Genomic DNA, 15,911 nt, shown 5'->3' on the forward strand with positions numbered 1-15,911 from the left:
TTGCTTTCATGGCTAAAACCATGCGAGTGCCCCCTCTGAGCCTAGTGTGACAACTGGCACCGTCAAGCCCCCCCACGTCCCCTTTGTGAACCAACATTAAGTAAATCGGGAACTTCCACTTTTGTCTCCTCAACCTCAGTCAACCCTGGCACTCAGATCTAACACCCTGTTCACTAACCCCAAACCCTGGAACCCCTGAAGGAGAGAACATCGATAACACACATCAGACATGAAACCTTTGCCAAGCAAGAGGAACTAAAGTGGGCAAGAGACACTGATGAAGTGGCCTTCTCATGTTTAAACTTCTCCAACTCACAGAACCTTTGTTCTTCACTGAACACACGCCAGGTGCAATTAAGACGAGATGCCAGCATCTCTCATCTCATTTGTGCTTCATTATCCCGGGGGCCTAGCACCAGGTCTGACACCGGGCCCAACCTGAACCCTGGTCCCTTTTCCCTACAACACCCAGGGCTGTCACCCCGGTCAACAGGAGCAGTCTCACAGGTGAAGGGGGTGGGTGGGCTCCCTGAATCCCACCCCAAGGGATCCAAGCTTCCTTTCGCAGGCTTCCTCGTCAGTACATGAGAGGGCTGGAGAGCATGGGCTCTACAGGCCCTCCCAACTCTCCATCCTGAGCCAGGGATTCCATGCCCAGCTAACATGCAAAGTGACCACAGTGTCCAATGGCTGCCTCCCCATTGTGTACATTAAGTACAATGTCAACTCTGGCGACGACTTCACTTTTGCTGAGTCTCACTTTATTCAAAAACAGATGAAACACTCCTCTTCAGGCTCTTTTTGGAGGAGCTTCCCGTCCCCAATGTTTGTGACCAAGAAAAGCACGGCTTGTGTGAGCCAGAGCTCAGGATCAAGCCGGTTACAGGCAAATCTGCCCCTCCTTTAGAATCCAGAGTCAGTAACGACCCCTTGGCTCAGCACAGTTAAGGCACAAATGGAGAGCTGCAAACCTCGGGCCCAGTTCTGTGGCCTCAGGATCCAACAGGCATCTCGGCCTTGCTCTCCCGGGAGGTGGATAACCCAGCAGCAGGCCAGGCTGCAGCAAAGGCTGGACTGAGGCAGACGAAGGAGCCAAGCTGAAGCTGCCCAAATAGCAAAGGGAGTGAGCTCGAGGCTGGCTCCGAAGGACGTGAGCAGCAGCTCAAAAATGGGGCCTCCGCTTGCGGCCAGTGTAGCGCGTGTCAGCTCGGACCTCCCTATGAGAGATGGAAGGAGGCCGTCAGAAGGGGAACTGGAGACTGAGAGGAACCTGCCGGGGCATGGGAGATTACCAGCAGCTCCTCAGAGGCCACAGAGAACACAAGAAGGCCTAGGAGACGCAAGGTGCAGGACGGGGCCGGCCATCCGCTGGCCCAGATGAGAACGGTCCCTCCTTTAGTCCACCCTCTGCTCCCACTGGGGCCCTGTGATTAGGATCAGTGACAGGGAGTAGCAGCACATGCTGGGGGAGGGAAGTGGGCAGTGCCACCCAAATCCCCACCTGGCCTAGGAGTATTTTAAGATCCGTTCCTAGGACATGGAGATAGCTAATCCACCCCCACTTCAAGGGGAAGAAGAACCCCAGGGCTCTCACTGGGGGAGCTTCTCCAGCCTCAATTTTCTCACTCCAGACCACACAACACGGAAAGGCTGGCCCTGGGGGACTGTCCATCCACTCACTTGCCCTGCCGCCGCCGCCGCTCCTTCTTCTCAAGGATCCAGTCTCGGCTCTTCTTCACCAACTTCCCCTTTGCCGTCTTATACCGCATCCTGTGGAGGGAGGGGGAATGGTGAGCTGGTGAAGAGCCCCCCGGTTCACCTGAGCTTGCAAAGCAATGTGCCCACCTGCCTGTCCACTCTGCTGCCTCAATAATGATCATTCCCTGCCCGTCCACCTCTCCTCCCCCTTAGCAGACATCGGATGCCAATGGCTGACTTCACACAATGCGGCTGATCCTCCTTCGACTGGCACCAAGGGAGAGGTCCAGAAGGAGCCCCACTGCCCAAATGCCACCTCCTGGGGCCAGGTCACATTACCAGACACCCCCAGCCCCCATCCCTGCTGACTCCAACACCAGCTCTTCCATGATGCTGCTCTTATCCCTCTCAGCCAGGAAGGATTTATTCTTATTTTCTTTTTTGCAGGACAATGAGGGTTAAGTGACTTGCCCAAGGTCACACAGCTGGTAAGTGTATACACTGTGCCACCTAGCTGCCCCCAAGCCAGGAAGGATTTCCCCCTCATCTCACCTCAGTAATCTGTACCTCAACATTTTCATTGCTAGTATTTTTATCTTTGCCCACATCTTATCCCCACTGCAGAATGTCAGGTCCTCTGAGAGCAGACACCATGCCTCACTGTCTCCTCAGACACACTCTCGCTCATTATCCAGCCTTCCGGCCACTGTACCCATGGGCCCCTGGGGCTAGTAGGCAGCCGTCTGTTCCTGTAGAAGTTTTGAGGGGTTTGGGGGGAGTGAGTCCAACTGGGACACAATGGGCCAAGTGCTGAGAGCCCCCACTCCGAGTGAGCCCCACCATCATTTCTCTACATGGCCAGTGACTCCCTTCTGGAAGCTTCAGGTCACTGGCAGCAGTCCATTGGCCAAAAAACATTTATTTAAATAACATGGTTCTGGTAAATAACTACATAATGATATAAAATAATTATCATGTTACCTAGAGAGTGCTGCTTCTTAATCTGTGAGAAAATACCCATCTCTGGAAAAGCTTATGCAAAGTTGGAAGCAAGAGAAAGTAGCATTTAGGAGCCAACAGTCCTGGATGGAGCATATCCCATGCTCCCTGGGCCTCATTTTTCTCACCTGTCATGTCATGTGACAGGGTTGAGTGTTTCCTGATCTCTAGGGTCCCTGGCACTCTGACAGCCTAGGACTCCCTTGACCATGTGAAGGGCAGGCGGATACCCACCCTCACCCCCAACTTGCCCACAGCCAGCACGCAGGCAACAGCCCATACAAAAGCACTCCAGTGTCTGAGGCAGGAAAACGTGGCAGCCTGAGCTGAGGGCAGCCCCGACGAGAGTCCTCCAGTGATGTTCTTGGCCCCACACCCTGGCTGTGGAGGGAAAACGCCCCCACAGCCCCATGGGTGAGAGACACTCGAGCAGGGTGGGAGGGAGGCAGCCTCCATGTAATGCTGCCCCCCACCACACCTCACTTGTTCCAAGTCTCTTCTCTTGTTTTTTCTTTCCTTAGTTGGACCCAATTATTAGTCCCTCTCTTCACAAATTCCCAGAAAAGACCTTAAAAGGCTCCTTAACCACACTGTGTAGAAACAGAAAAGTGCCCAGCTCCACCAGGAAGATGAGCTTCCCCTGGTTCTAAGCTGCAGGAACCGAAAGCAGCTAAGACAGGGAGGCATCACACATTGCACTGACTTTTTTGTTTGTTTTGTTTTGTTTTTGTTTTGCAGGGCAATGGGGGGGGGGGGGGTTAAGTGACTTGCCCAGGGTCACACAGCTAGCAAGTGTCAAGTGTCTGAGGCCAGATTTGAACTCAGGTCCTCCTGAATCCAGGGCTGGTGCTTTATCTACCGAGCCACCTAGCTGCCCCATTGCACTGACTTTTAGCACCACCACCTCTCTGCTTCCAGTACACTGCCCAGGGTCTCTGAATGTGCGGTTAGAGCTCTCCAAATGTAACCCCTCTTTCTCCTGGGCAGCAACCAAACTGTCCAGGAATCAGGCCAGCTCAGAAGCTTCTTTACCTTTCATTGGAGAACTTGGACTCTTTCACCTCCTGTCCATCTCCACACTCGGTGCCCAGGCCCTGCAAGAAGAGTTGGGGTCAGAAGGCAATGAAGGCACACACCCAACCAAAACACCACTCCCCACCACCTGATTCTAGGCACCAGTCATTTCCCATTTCTGGGCCCCAAATTCCAAGCAAGTGCACATGTGTGCATGTGCTTATGCATGAATAACTCCCCCCCAGCAGACACGCACACCCCCCCAGCAAACACACATACACTGTGTCTCTCTCCCAGGAATTTCTCAGACTTGGGCCCCAGAGCTGCACCAACAGAAGTTGATGTTTTGACTCCTTTGGGGTAACTAGAGAGTGGTGATGCAACAAAGTCCAAGGACACTTAGAGAGGAGCCTGGGTTCTCATGGGCACTCATCAAGTGCCCTCCCCTGCCTTACGATCTACAACCCTGTCCTCTTCCCTTAGAGAGCAAACGAGCAATCCTCCTCCACGCTCTCCCAACCAGGAGGTACATCCTTACCTTGGGCAACGCACCCGAGGTGCCAGCAAATAGACAGAGGAAGAACCTGAAGAGAAAGCATGTGACAAAAGCCGATCTTGAAGGAGCAGGCACCCTCCTTTTCCCATAGTTCACAAGAGGTTTATTTGTAACAGGGGCAAAGAGAGGGACACCATAGCCAGAGCCAGGGCCCTGCCCAGCACAGGGAGCCTCCCTTGGGCCTCCCCCCAGCGGAGTGCTCCTTTCTTCCTGGCATTTCCCTCAAACCTCCCAGAGCAGGGACAGGACACTGACCCCAGACTCACTTCTTGGCTTTAGCACTGTTGGGGAAGTCCACCACCATACCTCCAGTGAAACCAGCTTTCATTGCCTGGGCTGTGATCAGCTCCAACTGAGGGCAGAGAAAGAAGCCAATGAAGCCTCTGGGCCCTTCTCAAAATAATGGGGTTTTTGAAGTATATAAAATGAGAAACATGGCATCAGTTCAAATAAAGATGGTATGCTATGGGGGGTGGGGTGTGTGTACTCCTCTTCAGGTACAGGCTGGAAGAGATGGCCTCTGAGGCCCCTCTTCCAACTCTCAAGCACCACACCTCCCCTAGTTTGGACCTTGACTGGACACTTCGTCCCCAGACAGGCGGACTCACCTGCTCAGCATTCTCAGGATACAACTGCAGGACGGCTCGAGCTCCTCGGGCCTGCAAGAGAATGGACACTGCTGGTCTCTGGCCAGGCCCCAGCTACCACCTGAAGGAAGTGAGAGGGCTGTCCGGGGCAGGGGAGGGCCCAATGGCCACTACAAAGAGCAGCGGGGATCTCCTACTCACCAGAGCAGAATAAAGCGATGAAAAGAAGCGGTGCAAGCGCTTGGCAGGGTTGTGTGTCTTCTGGTCAGCGTTGCAAAGCCACTGGACAGCGGAAATGCTGAAGGAAGGGGCCCAAAGGCCTCTTCAGGAGCGTGGCCACACCCGGGCATGGCCATCACCTCCCCATGTGCCCCAAGGGAGCTGGCCCTCTCCCCATCACCCTCTCCCTTCTCTCTCCTCTCCAACTACCTTTTCCTTGAATCTAAGCTTATTATCTCGGTGTCCGTCCCCCCTCCACCCCACCCCCAACCATTTTACCCAAGCACATCCAAAAAGCTCACTGGTAACTCCCTGCAGGCACAGCAAGATGCGTTTCTCAGCTCAACCCTAGCCAACCTTTTCCTTATTTCTCCTCTGCTGTGAACTGATTCAGTTGCTCAAGATGCTGTTCCTTCAATGCCCCCTACAACTCTACCTTGTGTTTCTCTAGTTAAGTCCAAAATTCACTATCAGACAAGGGGACACTTGAGCTTTTAAAAAACCACACCACCCCACCTCCCTGAGGTGTCCTTCCAATGACCTTTTGTATCAACACTCTCTTCTAATCTTTCTCATGCCAAGACCTACTTCTAAACCTCCCCCTCAGATTTCTCCCCACTTCACACTCCAACTCAGAATGAAAGTCAGCTCATGCTCCTCAACCTGTACTGGTTTTTGCCCCTCTCCACATCTGCATCCATCTCCCCAGAATCACACCACCCACATATTAAATAGGGCACACGGTATCTATTCATCTGTCCTTTTTAGAAGGCAAGTCCAAAAAGGAATCGCAGTCTCAGGGTTCTGCTACCACAGAACCACTCATTCTCACTGGAAGCATTTACATCAAATATAGGCAGGTGTGCGATCTCTCAGAGTCTCCAGCCTGAGGTCAGGAAGTTAATGAGGGTCCTGAGACAGGAGGAGACAGGGGCCCTGAGTGCAGGTCCAGAGCTCTAGCCAGGGTGCTAAGCTGTCACAACCAGCCCTCTTCTACAAGGCCCTTCCCCCATACATCTATGTCAGTGACACATCTTACCTAATACAACCATCAAATGACCCTGGTCTGAAGGGGATGCCCTGACCCATGTCCCCCTGGAGCAGGTCACCTTCCACTTCTCGATCCACAGCCACATCTATTTATTCAGAGATGATCATGTTAGGGGAGACAGGCTAGTATATTGAGCTGCTTATACAAGATGCAGACAAACACCTGAGAGGCCTCACTCACCCAGCATGGCAGAGCTAATGTCGATGCCCACCCAGTAGTGCCCCTGCTCTGAGATGAAGTCACCACTGAGACCAGAACCACAACTGGAAGGCAAAAATCAGACAAGAGGTCAGGGAGCAAACAGCAACAATGATGGCACAACTAGACATTCCAAAAAGGCTCCAACATCTTACCCAACATCCAAGAGGAAGCAGGGCTGGTCCTCCGGCAGACTGAGAAGCTCCACTGCCCGTTCTGACATCTGTGTCTGGATTTCAATCATCCGTGAGCTGGAAGGGGACAAGTGGGGGGTGGGGCATAAGTGACCGTGTCTTCTGGCTAATCCTGTACTTGGCACAGTCTTTGGGCAAAAGTCAAGAAGAAGAAAAAACCCAGCCAGACCAAGATGATTCTCTTAATCAACCTTCTAACCTGTGGGGACAAACTTAAGTTCAGAAGAGAAACTGTGCTTTACAGCTATCACCCACATGCTGATAGGTCTTTCTGCTCTGTCACATACACAGCCCCACGCTAGAATGGTCTTAAGACAACCAACATATTATCTATGGCATAAATAGCACCTGCAGGGTTCTCTTTGTACTTTGTTTTTCTGTTCCTACCCTATTCTAGGCTTATGTTTGCCATCCAAAGGCCAGGATTTTCTGCTCTGCCAACCCTTCAGCACCCAGCTCAAGTCCCAGGTCCCCTGCAAAATCATCATAAGCCACTGTTGCCATCTCAGCCTCTCCATCCACTTTTGGTCTGCTTCTTATGGGGCACCTAGCAGTTAAATAATGCAGAAAACAACACTCCATCTGGAACCAGAAGGGCTGCTTTCAAATACCCACCCTACCACTGCTCTCCCTGTGACCTCAGCAGTCAAACCCTTCCCTTTCTAACTTCTCTGTAGGAGGTCAAGAAGCCAGCAAATGAAAGCTCCTGGGTGGGACACAGAAAAGGCAGCGGTCTGTTCTGCCCTGGTGTCCCCCACCCCTGCCTCCCAGCCCAAATTTCCATGTGGTAAATCACCTTGTGCCAATCACTTAATGGGCTAGGTTCTTGATAAGGGACCAACAGCTCTAAGTCCTATGATGCTAAGGAGGACCCCATGCTGTTCTCCATCACCCGTGTTGACTCCTTCTCAGTGCAAATATTACCTGAAAGGTCCTATTGCTGGGCCAGGGGAGACAGAGCTGCTCTCCCCACACACAGAGAGCAGGAGCTCAAAAAGTATTCACCGATGAGAAGAAGGTCGGGGCCCTTGTGAACCCCACTAAAGGGTGGGAAGAAGCCGTGGAGGCAAGCGGGTCCCACCCCCCTGATTGTACCAAAGAGGAAACAGGCCCAAAGCAGTGGTGACGTCACGCAGGACAGCCCCTCTCCTGGTGCTCCTTCACCGGCGGACCCCACCCTGTGCTCGGGGCCCCTGGGCCCCTTCCCCCCAGATGCTGAGTATTACCAGCGCTCCCAACAGCCGGCGTTCACGCGGCCCTTCACACCGTTACCTCGTTTCATCCTCACAAGAACCTGGGGGGGGGGGCTATTCCTATTTACAGTTACGGAAACTGAGGCAGGCCGAGGCGCTGAGGCTGCCCCGGTGCGCGTCCCCCGCCCCGGCCCCCCCAACTTCGCCCAGGCCCGGCTCTTACTTGTGCGTGTACTTCCGGGCCTCATCTTCGTTGTAAAACTGCGGAGGAAAGAGAAAGAGGGCGGCGGTGAGAAGGGGTCCGGGGGCGGCGGGGCCGGAGCTCGCGGGGGCGGGAGGGCCTCACCAGCTCGGGGGGTCCTCGGTGCTCCGGCCTCCGGCCGCCGCACGCCATGTCTGCACCCCGGAACTCTTCTCAGCGCGCCGTCCGCGTCATCTTCCAGGCGCCGCCGCTCGGGCCCAACCGCTGCCTCGGCGCCGTGCTTACGTCATCGGCGCGCGCACACGGAACTCCGGTCCTGGCCACGCCCCTTCCTCCGTCCCGTCTTCCTCCTCTCAGCGATTGGCCCCGAGGAGGGCTCGTCATTACCCCCCCCACCCCCCCATCACCACCCCGTCTCATTGGCCAGTCCTTCCACCTCCGGTCCGGCCCCGCCCCGCGCAAGATGGCGGCCCTGGCCGGCCGGCGCTGGTCTCCGCTGTTGCGGTCCGTTGGGCCGAAGGAGGCCCGGGCCAGCTCCACCGCCGGCGGCGGCACCTGGGCCGGAAAAGACCGGGCAAGCGGCGGCTCCTCCCAGTACTCGCGCACGGCTCTGTACGACTTGCTGGACGTCCCGGTCACGGCCACGCAGGCGCAGATCAAGGCGGCTTACTACCGGCAGAGTTTCCTCTACCACCCGGACCGCAACTCGGGCAGCGCGGAGGCGGCGGAGCGCTTCACGCGCATCAGCCAGGCCTACCTGGTGCTGAGCAGCGCCGCCCTGCGCCGCCAGTACGACCGCGGCCTCCTGGGCGCCGAGGACGCGCGGGCCGCCGCAGGCGCGCCCCGCGCCCGCCCGCGAGCCGCGCCCACGCACGCCGCCACCTCCGGCCCCCAGCGCGCGCGCCCCGCGCCGGGCGGCCGACACATGTTCGACTTCGACGCCTTCTACCGCGCGCACTATGGCGAGCAGCTGGAGCGCGAGCAGCGGCTGCGGGCCCGGCGCGAGGCCCTGCGCAAAGACCGCGAGGCACGCGCCCGCTCCGGCCCGCGCTGGGACGACAGCATAGTCCTGGGGCTGCTGCTGCTCATCTGTTTCCTGGGCTTCTCGCACCTCAAGTAGCTGGGCCTGGGCCGGAGCACGCCCTGCCCGTGCAGCCCCAAGAGGAGGGAGGCGCCCTCCCGGATCGTGCCATAGCCACCCTGCCCTCGGGGCCTCCAGTCATCCTCCAAATGAACCACACCTGAATGAATCCACGGGTTGTGCCTTTGTTATCAGCCCCCCAGGAACCCTGGGGAGCAGCAGGGTTGGCCTCTCCGAGAAGATGGTAGAGTGTTGTTGGGTCACCACCGGCTGCAGGAGGTCTGCGTCCAGCCTCAGACAGTTCCTTACCTTTGGGACCCTGGGCAGGTCCCTCCTCTGGCAAATGAGGGGGTTGAAGTCAGTGACCTCCGAGGACCCTGTGAAAGATAGTGGCGTCCTCAGGGGTATCTCCAGCCTCTGTGTCCCGTCCCTGTGTGGCTTTGCGCAAAGAACTCACACATAACAGCTCTTGTGCATGGTGGCGGCGGGAAAGCCCCTGGCCCGATCAGACGGTCCTTTAAGTCCTCTGTGTGAGTCTAAGTCCATCTTTCATTGATGTGGATAGTGCCACGGAGCCAGGTTGGCTGCTTCTCCCAGCCTGTGTGACACAATAAAAAGTATTCCAGAGTACAGACTGTACTGCTCATTAGTTGATTATACATGTGATTGATGCTGTGCTGTCTGTCTTTCCCCCACTGCTGGAGAAATGGCACAAAACTCATGTAAGGCAGAGGGGTTGGGAAGGAAGGTCAGTAGTATTGGGACCAGCAAAGGATGTGATGTGAGTCAGGCACCAAAAAAACGCCTCTTTGGTAAATGGCTGCTAAAATGTAATGGTTCCCCGCATAGGTGCCTCTAGCATTGTGAGATTTGGTGTTTGGGTTTAATTGGAGCACAGAAAATGTCGGAAAGTTACTGCCTCGGTCCAAGCAGGTGGTGAGAGGCAGTTCGGTAGTGGTGGTGGGGACAGTGTCGGGTCCCTCCTTGGACGTGAGAGAAGGAGAAACAACCCAGGTTTTCAACATGGAGGACTAAGAGGTGGTTGGTGCCTCTGACAATTGTGGAGCCACAAGAAGGAGCAAGTTTAAGGGGAAAGATGACTAGGCAGCTCAGTTTGGGACTTAACTGAGTTTCAAATACTAGTGGGGGATTCCGTTGGGGATGTAGGTGTCTGGACTTTGGAGGAAGATTTGGGAGTCATCTGCTTAGAGGTGGTGACTGAAGCCCTGTGAGCGAGGTCACTGAGAAGAGGTGACCCAGGACAGACCCTTGGTGAGCCCCCTCCATAAGAGGGACAAGGAGCTATGGAAGGGTCAGAAGGTGGTGTCAGAAGCCTAGGGAGGAAGTGTTCACTATCCCCTGATAAAAGCAGCTGAGGACAGGTTTTTGCTGATTGCATTCAAGCCAACCCATTCCCAGCCTGGTTTGGAGTGAGGGATGGGTCTCAAGTACAGCTGAGTTGAACGAGCTTTGAGCATCTGTCATTGTGTGAAGAGATCATAGTGCAAAATCAGCTTGGCTTCATCTGAAAGTACCCTTTGCCTGGGCCAAGAGATTAATGCTACCCATGGCCAAGAGGTTGTCTGTTCCTTTTGTGTCTGCTCTGAGCTTCTTTTAAAATTCCCTGAATAAGCCTACTTCCTTAGGCCCTTTCTCTTGTTGTGTCAGACTGCTCTGGCCCTTTAAATATCCCAGTCATCTCCGAGCAAGATGCCTCATTTTCTTCTAAGCTTTTGGCATCAGCTCTACCGGGTGTCGTTGGCCAAATCCTTCTGGGGTTGTGTGCCTGACCCCCAGCCTGAGGGCCAGGCCATAAGCATCATCCATTTCAGACCTGAGTAATGCTAGGGGTCCAGCGATGTCATTGGACAGCCAGGGTCACTCAGCTGACAGGAACAAGGTAGGACTTGGGTAACCACCAGACGGCGTTCCTAAGCCCAGAAGGACTGCGTTGTCTTGCTGCTCTAAACATTTCTCCAAAATAGGATGACTTTTCTCTCTGTTCTCTTTACACTTGAAAAATAAGGGCCATCTTGACCTTGTGTTTTCCCAGTCCCTTGATGCTGAGATGACAATAATGTAATTTTACCCTGGAAGAGCCAGACCCTGGGGCTTCCCCCTGATGCGCCCCCTCTTAGTCCCCTTGGCTGTCAAGATAGATGCTCAGACTGAAATCTCTCAAGAGTGTGGTTGGACACCAAGGGCTCCTGCTCTGTGCTCCTTGTCAGTTGTAGCAGCAGTAGCTGACAGGCAGAGAACTCCTTAAGGTTCATACTGGGCGGCTTGCCCAGTAGAGGAAGCAGCACAAGTAGCAGTTGCCCCATTTTACAGCTGAAAAAAACAGTCTGAGGATGAGGAGCTGGCTAAGGAAGGTCACCCAAGCAGTGAGTGTCAGGCAGAGCTGGAAGCCAGATCTTGTGACCCAAAGCTTTTCCAGTGTTCTTTCCAACACAGGCCGGGACTGCTGTGATGTCAGATAAGTCCTAGAACCTAAGTAACCCCTAAGAATAGGACCACAGTGCTCCTAGGAGCCAAGGCACCTCTGCTGCCTCTCCATGCCTTTCTCTTTCTTTGAATCCCGAAGTCCTTTGCCAAAGCAACATAGCCAAGGACTCCCCTCTCCTCCCAATGTCGTCATTTCTCGGGGATGCTTCCTATGGCCCTCCTGTCCCTAGGATCCTCTGAGCAGCCCGGGGAGACTGAACTTTCCCAAGAAGTTGAGACAGGTGCCTCCCTGGCCCCTTTAGCCACTCACATTCTTATACCCAACAGGAGGAAACAAGTGGCTTGGGAAGGCCAGAAGCTAACCCGGATTCCCTCACAGTGTCCTGAGCAACGACACAGAACATCCCTAGGCTTGCTACTCCACCCCACCCCTGAAAAGAGATGTGGGGAGAGAGGGTGATAGGCAGCCCTTCTCTCCCTAAGCAGTCTTGCTGCCATCTGAGATGAGGTCACATTTAGCAAGCAAGCACCTAACTCTGGACTGGCTACTGGAGATTCAAAGACTAAGTGGTAGACATTCTCTGACCTCACAGATCTTCTCTCCTACAGAGGATGATGTGTTAGGGGAGTGAATACTGGGTATATACAAGAGAGTGATGGGCAGGGGGAACACCTGGGGAACATTAGAAAGGTCCCTTGGGGGAGATGTGTCCAACCACACTCTAGAGATTTCAGTGAAGGCACTCGGGGCTCTATGAGGCAGAGGTGAGTGCTAGGTATGGGGCATAGCTTGTACAAAAGTACCAAGGTGGGAGGAAGAATGGAGACCGGCAAGTCAATTCATGTGGCTGGAGGTAGAGTGTGTGAGGGGGAGGGATGTGTTACCAGCCAGACTGTAAAGGGCTTTCAGTGCCAGACAGGAGTGTCGGTTTTATACTAAAAGCAATGGGAAGCTGCTGTTTCTTGAGCGAAGAAGTGACAGATGTGCATTGATTAGGGATGTCGATTTGGCAGCTGTGCAGATTGGGGGGGGGGGGCATGGCGGCACACCACTGAGTCCAGAGAAGCCACTACAGTGGTCCAGGTGTGAGGTGGTTCTAGGATGACAACAGAGAGAAAAGGACAGAGGCCAGGGAGGTCGGGGAGCTGGAATCAGAGTGACGTGGCAGCAAGCTGGTAATGCACACAGCAGGGTGTCCTTTGCTAAAGGATGTCCCCCCCGGGAGCCCATCTCCTCATCCCCCAGCTTAGGACCACAGGATTCAGGGCTGGCTGAGTCCTGAAGCCCAGTTCCTTCAGAGGTGCTGAGTGAATCCTCCCGCTGTGCCTTCAAGATCAGTCAGTCCAAGCACATCCCCATATTCTGATGGCTCATCGCCCTAACCCAGCATCGCCTTGGTTCCTACTGCATAAAAGATTTCAGCTACTTGCTCTCACTTCCATGTCACTGACCAATAATATGTTTTGATTCAATTAAATGTTTCTGTTCCAGACACTACTTTTTCCACTAATGCTCTCCTCCGGTGTCTCAGCCTGGTCTGGAAGAACGACTCTGCCCACTTCTGTCTCCGGAGACAGAAAGGCTTCAAGTAGAGGCCTGTGTACTGTCCTAGAGCCAAGTTCAGAGAGCTTCATTCTGGCCAGCCACAGGATGCCCAGTTCTTCAGCCATGACAACTCAGGAGACCAAGCGTCAGATGCCCGGGATTCGAGCCCCAGCTACAGTGCTGTGTACCCTTGGGCAGCTTCTTTTAATCCTATCCAATGGGAACAGTATTGCTGACGCTACTTCTCAGGGTAGTGATGAAAACAGAAATATAAACCAGAAAGTGTTATATAAATGTAACTTATTGTAAGGGGTGATAAACTAATAGGGAAAGATCAAGAGAGGGGATGATGGATGGAGCTTAAAGCCCTGGAAGATGTGGGTTAAAGGGTTCTGTTCCTCACCCCCTTCCCTGTCATTTCTGTATATGTATCCACAGTGCCTCGCATGGTTCCTGGCATGTAGGCACTTAATAAATCCTTTTTGTTTGAAAGAGGACAGCTGAAAGGATTCATTTTGGGGGGAGGAGGGGGGACACCATACTTATTCCTGTCTCCCAAGTCCTCACACTGTTTGGGCAGGTGGGGGGGGGGCCGCTTCACAAACTGTCTCACACCTAACCACAGGAGAGGATTTCCCCAGGCCTTGGCCTAAGGAATTTCTTCTGACCTGGGAGAATGGGAAGATTCAGGAGCTCCGAAATTCCTTCTGGGGGTAAGGAAAGTGGAAACTACAGAAGCTCTGTGTCTGGGCCAGCCAGACCAAGCCGCCACATCGTCTAGGCTTCATCCGGTGTATTCATTGTCACCTTGACTCGGTCAAATGCTGCTTCTCCTTTGCCCTGCCTACTTGCAAGAGCATGCCAAGCCCTGACACCACAGACCAGTTGAGGACAGCACCGGCTAAGGCTTTCTGTGACAAGGCCCCAGACAGGAAGGCTGAGCGGGGTCAGTATCTCCAAGGCCCTTCATGGAAGCTCCCGGCTATCTTCACCATCACAAGCCAGGAGGGGAGCCACATCTCCTTCCTGTATGCTCAGGGCTCCCATGTCAAGGCAGTGGAAGAGTTAAAAATTTGCCTCTTGGAAAAGCCAGGAACCTGGGTCTGTGGTCTGTTTCAATGCCCCAAGTAAGCCTTGGTTTGTGCAAGGAAAGGACTCCACGAAGGTTACCGTCGGTATTACTTTAAGAGAACCACACTGGGGAGGAGAGTGGCTTCTCCAGGAATCCATTGGTTAGGTCTCAGGTAAAGGGAAGAATCCTCCTGCCAAGTAACTGATACCTTTGGGTCTAGAAGGAGTTTCAGATTTTCTTAAAGCAAAAAAAAAAAAAAAACCACGTAAGTTGGTCCAGCGAGCCTCGTGGAACGGGGACAGATCTCTGGCAAGGGCTGCCCGAGGAGCCTGACAGGTTGATTACTATGCTGTGACATGATTTATTTATGAAGAATTCGAATTAGCCGAGGTGAGCCACCTTGCTCACTTCTCAGATGGTTTGCTCCAATGGAAATGGTTTGGTCTGCAACAAGCAAGCACTTCCTTATTATCCCTCATTACGCATAGGTACCTGCAAGTGTGAGCATGCGTGTGCATGCGTGTGTGTGTGTGTGTGTGTGTGTGTGTGTGTGTGTGTGTGTGTGTGTGTCTGCTGGATATCACATTCTCAACGCTCCCTTTGTTTCCAGGTTTAGATCACTTTTCTCTAGCCCGGCTCGCCTCCTGCCTGCCAATCACCTACTTCCCCTCCCCCTTCTGCCCAGTCAGGGTCACATCCTGGGCCTCCAGTTAATGAAGTTTCTCATTAACCAGCCAACTTCAAGTCTCTCCCTCCTTCCCCAGAGGCAAGCCCACTGGGGTGATGAGCCCCACCCCTCCCACTGCCAACCTCACCAGAGGAAACTGCAAAGCACAGCCCCTTTAGTTGGGGGGGGTATCACTGAGGGACCTACCTCGTGCCCCCCCCAAAAAAACAGTGCACACACAATCCTTTCTATGATGAAGCTTTTCAAGGGCCTCCAGTTGCCATGGCAACACTTCTCCCTAGCAGGCCCATCGGCCCCTCCCAAGGGCCCGTCCCCATGGTGAGAACATCACAGCCTCCTCCCCCAACCTGCTTCCAGCCCACCAGATGGTCCTCTGAGGTCCTGGGGGAAAGGAGGCTGACTCAGGACCCCACAGACGCAATTACCTGCCTCCAGGCTGATGCCCCAGATCCCCTAGGATGCTTGGCCTCAAAGGGAATAAACCCTGGCCAAGCCTCAACCCCAGTATTGGGTAGACCACTGGGCTTAAGAGTCAGAAGACCTGGGTTCAAATCCCAGCTTTACCGCTTTGTGTCTGATGACCATAAGTAATTCACTTCTCTCGAGGTCTCTTGGTCTTTGTAAAATCCGAGATTGGATCAGAACTGAGGAGTTCTTGTCTGTGTTATGGGCCCCTCTGGCAGCCTGGTGAAGCCTACAGACCCCTTCTCAGAATGGCTTTAAAAGCACAAAATCCAGAGGATTATAAAGGAAACCAATTACAACCAAACAAAGTCATCAAAATTGTTTTTAACAACCACAGTTGGGCACAGTGGGGGGCATCTATGATCCCTGGATGGCTTGAGCTGTCCATTTGACGTCCCTTGGGAATGGGGCTACCAGATGGCCTGAGGAAGGCCCGGGTCAAAGTTCACTGGTGCTGTTGAGAACTGGACCTGCCTGTGAATGATCCCTGCACTCCTAGCCTGGAAGACCTCGTCTCAAAAAGCCCCAAGCTCATAGACCCAGGGTCAAGAACCACCAGATTAGGTGATCTTTGATTCTTTTCAACTATAATAGGAAATTAGCCCGAGGCCCCTACCTCTTGGGCAGCCTCCTTCAAGCCTTCCTCAGGCTTTGATCCTGATGTGGCAAAGGCCCAGACTTAACTACAAATGAGAGGCTGTAG

General features: G+C 53.9%; 2 protein-coding genes and 1 non-coding gene across 4 annotated transcripts; 1 reads left to right on the top strand and 2 right to left on the bottom strand.

The window, feature by feature from the left end:
- Positions 1-963: 963 nt before the first annotated feature.
- BUD23 (BUD23 rRNA methyltransferase and ribosome maturation factor) lies at positions 964-8,241 on the bottom strand. Its single transcript, XM_043964240.1, has 12 exons — positions 8,056-8,241; positions 7,933-7,970; positions 6,478-6,573; positions 6,305-6,387; positions 6,113-6,209; positions 5,056-5,152; positions 4,876-4,926; positions 4,534-4,619; positions 4,250-4,295; positions 3,730-3,791; positions 1,681-1,770; positions 964-1,217 (listed from the first exon to the last, which is right to left on the bottom strand). The coding sequence occupies exons 1-12, from the start codon at positions 8,101-8,103 to the stop codon at positions 1,163-1,165; spliced, it is 849 nt and encodes a 282-aa protein (XP_043820175.1). The 5' UTR covers positions 8,104-8,241; the 3' UTR covers positions 964-1,162.
- LOC122727148 lies at positions 2,990-3,121 on the bottom strand. Its single transcript, XR_006353098.1, has one exon.
- A 116-nt stretch (positions 8,242-8,357) lies between the features above and the next one.
- DNAJC30 (DnaJ heat shock protein family (Hsp40) member C30) lies at positions 8,358-13,469 on the top strand. Of its 2 annotated transcripts, XR_006352752.1 has the most exons (2): positions 8,358-9,522; positions 12,930-13,469. XR_006352752.1 is itself a non-coding variant. In XM_043962959.1 (1 exon), the coding sequence occupies exon 1, from the start codon at positions 8,375-8,377 to the stop codon at positions 9,029-9,031; it is 657 nt and encodes a 218-aa protein (XP_043818894.1). In that variant the 5' UTR covers positions 8,358-8,374; the 3' UTR covers positions 9,032-9,622. The 2 variants fall into 2 exon arrangements, 1 of the variants encoding a protein (XP_043818894.1); XM_043962959.1 differs by lacking the exon at positions 12,930-13,469 and having other exon boundaries at positions 8,358-9,622.
- The last annotated feature ends 2,442 nt before the right edge of the window (positions 13,470-15,911 follow it).

This window comes from Dromiciops gliroides, chromosome 4 (assembly GCF_019393635.1).
Source record: "Dromiciops gliroides isolate mDroGli1 chromosome 4, mDroGli1.pri, whole genome shotgun sequence".
NCBI lineage: Eukaryota > Metazoa > Chordata > Mammalia > Microbiotheria > Microbiotheriidae > Dromiciops > Dromiciops gliroides.